The 2,843-nt window shown below is 43.8% G+C and overlaps 1 protein-coding gene across 1 annotated transcript in view; it reads left to right on the top strand.

Annotated features, from left to right (window-relative positions):
- Positions 1-1,774, top strand: part of LOC123979978 (scavenger receptor cysteine-rich type 1 protein M130-like) — a 45,348-nt gene extending 43,574 nt beyond the window's left edge. Inside the window, exon 15 of the mRNA XM_046064091.1 lies at positions 1,655-1,774. Coding sequence (XP_045920047.1) covers positions 1,655-1,774 — 120 coding nt within the window. The remainder of the gene's footprint in view (positions 1-1,654) is intronic.
- Positions 1,775-2,843: the final 1,069 nt, after the last annotated feature.

Here is a 2,843-nt window from a genome sequence, read left to right as displayed (position 1 = left end):
CATGTATGACAGTAATGTCTCCAGTGTGTCCTCTCCTCTGTCTCAGTGTCTCAGTGGTTTCCATTGGACTGAACTGTAAAGTTCTCCAGGACAGTGACGTCCTAAAGTGTAGAGAGGTGGGCTTGTTTCTGGAAGCTTCACCTGACAGGACACACCTGGAGGAACCTGTCTGTCTGTCTGTCTCTGTGTTTGGGGACGTCCCACCAGGTGGATCCAGTCCCTCCTTTTACAGTCTGTCATCGCTCTGCTCCATGTTTGTTACCCGTGTCAGACCTGTGACATCACTTCCTTTTTCAGGGGCTATTTTGTTTACTGACTCTACTGTCAGTGGTGACGACACCATCTCCTTGGACTGTAGCCAGCTCCACATATCACACCAGAAGGACTGCACAAACTCACAATAAAAAAATATGTGATATCAAAATCAGTCCCATTCATACCGCCATCTTCATAGTTTTAACCATGTCAGTCTTCCTTATATAACGGAATTTATTTCTCCACATGAAGTTAAAATTGATTGTATTCACTGCTTTGATCATACTCACTGATATGGGTAAGGAGAAAGCCGGGTAAATGAGTCTGGACAAACTATCCGTTGTAGAAAGTAGAACCCTTCCTAAGATTGTGACGTCGCTCTGCAGCCACCTATTTAGAATTGACTTACATTTGTCTGATTCCACGTATTCATATAGCCAATTGTTGTTCTCTCTTTGGAGATAACAATTCCCAAGTATTTAACCTGCTTCTTAATTTTTATATTATGTAGTGACTGCAGAGGATAATCATGTAAGGTTATCATTTCACATTTATCTACGTTCAACTGTAAGCCTGAGGCCTTAGAAAACTGGCTGATCGTCTGTAACGCTAAAGGGATTCGATTTTCATCCTTTCAAAATAAAGTTGTGTCATGAACAGAGGGTGAATGAGACCTTTCATCATCTGTGTTTACAGACCTGCTGCTTCAGCCCAACATCTCTGTGTCCTCCTCCGTGAACGGGGTCTCCGAGGCCCAGCAGCAGGGGTTTCAGGTGACCGACACCCTGAAGCTCTGTTGCAGAGTTATTAGCATGGAGCTGCTCACAGGAGTCAGTGAGCAAAGCCTAGATATGCATATCCCACTCCGAGATGCAGAGATCCTAGTGTGGTAGGGAAATGTCCACATCAGCCCACATATAAAAGTCCAATTTTATTTCTACAAGCCAGAATCAGACACCAAGCCAAAGCCTGCTTAAACATGATTGGTCGATACTACCTGGACTATAAACTGAAACCAGAATGCTTTCGATACCAAAACCTTGTCTCTTCCCTCCAGATTCTGCGTTCAGATATCTGTTGATTACTGATGGACTGAAGTGGTTTTGGGAGACTTCAGGTCACTACAGTTTGTGTTTAACAGGAGCTGATGGACTCATGATGTTGTGTGATGTGATGTCTGTCCATGTGTTTGATCAGATCCAACAGGTCTTCTCATCAAAGTGGTCGTCCTGCCGCTGACTCTGCTGTTGGTGATCGCTGCCCTTTGTTTCTACTATAAGGTACTGACACATGTCTGTTGTTTAGAGGACTGAGATGAAGCACTCGGTCTGTGTTTACTGACCTGAAGAAGAGGAGGAGTGATGCACTAACTCTCATGTGTGCTGTCATGTCTCTCCAGGCCAGCAGGGGGCAGAAGCCGGGCAGGCAGGAGGACATTGAGCTGGATTATTATAACGTGGGTGTTTCTGCAGCTGCAGGAAGGCCGACTGAAGAGGAAGGAGCTCAGGGAGCAGAGTAGGACCTCCAAGGAGCTCATCTCAGCTGCCTCACAACCCACCATCAGCTCAGTCAAGGATTTTACACTTTTGTACTGATGTTCCCTTTAAACAATACGGCTGGAATTATTAGATTACATTATAAACTCTGTTTTTATTACTCTCAACATGAAAAGAAGAAAAAACAAACAACGTGTCAGTCTTTTCAGACTCCCTGTCTTTGGCTCTCAGCTCCAAGCCCATTGGCTCCTACAGAAGACGTCAATCTTTAAAAGTCCTCACAAATACAGTTAAACCAAATTCATTCATACCCATGCCAAATTTTGATTCGTAGGAAATTTTCAATTTACCAGTAGGTTTCATTAGGCTGGCAATGACATAAACAAGTGCCAAAGACAGCAAGATACTGTGTTAGAGATGTTAATAATGAATCTATCAACAATTTCTATGTTGTTTTTATTTGTACTGAAAATGTCATGTCTTCCCACCTTTTGTTGCACCATGGTTGGCATTATCAGTGCCTCAGAAGTCTGGACCCAGATGACCCAAACAATTACCGCTCAATCTTCAATCTACCTTTCCCCTTTGGAAGTGTACTGTGGAATGACATTAAATAAATCTTGGATCTTGAATCATGAATCCTCAATAAAATCCTGGAAAGACCTGTGGCCGCCCAACTCCATATGTTCCACCATAAACTATTTGAACCCCTCCGATCACAAATGACCTTCTCATTGCTGCGGACAGCGGTCTCATCAGTATCCTCTTCCTCCTTGACCTCTCTGCAGCCTTCGACACTATGTCACAAACCCTCCTTCTTAAGAGCCTCTGAACTTATTGGGCTTACTGGCACAGCGCTCTCCTGGTTCCTGTCCCATCTCTTCTAAATGTGGCGGCACAGAGTGGGAATTGGTCATGGATTATTAGGATGTAATTTCAATAATCTTTCACACTGGCACTATATATATTATTACTGTCAGCTACGACAACGCCACCTGGGGAATTTCACCCAAGTATAATCTGAAGTTGACTACACAGTACCTTTTCAGTTGAAAGCACACAGGTACGTTTTACTTGGGGAGGGAGGGACTG

Source organism: Micropterus dolomieu, linkage group LG12 (genome assembly GCF_021292245.1).
Source record: "Micropterus dolomieu isolate WLL.071019.BEF.003 ecotype Adirondacks linkage group LG12, ASM2129224v1, whole genome shotgun sequence".
NCBI lineage: Eukaryota > Metazoa > Chordata > Actinopteri > Centrarchiformes > Centrarchidae > Micropterus > Micropterus dolomieu.
This window is presented reverse-complemented; position numbering and strand designations above follow the sequence as displayed.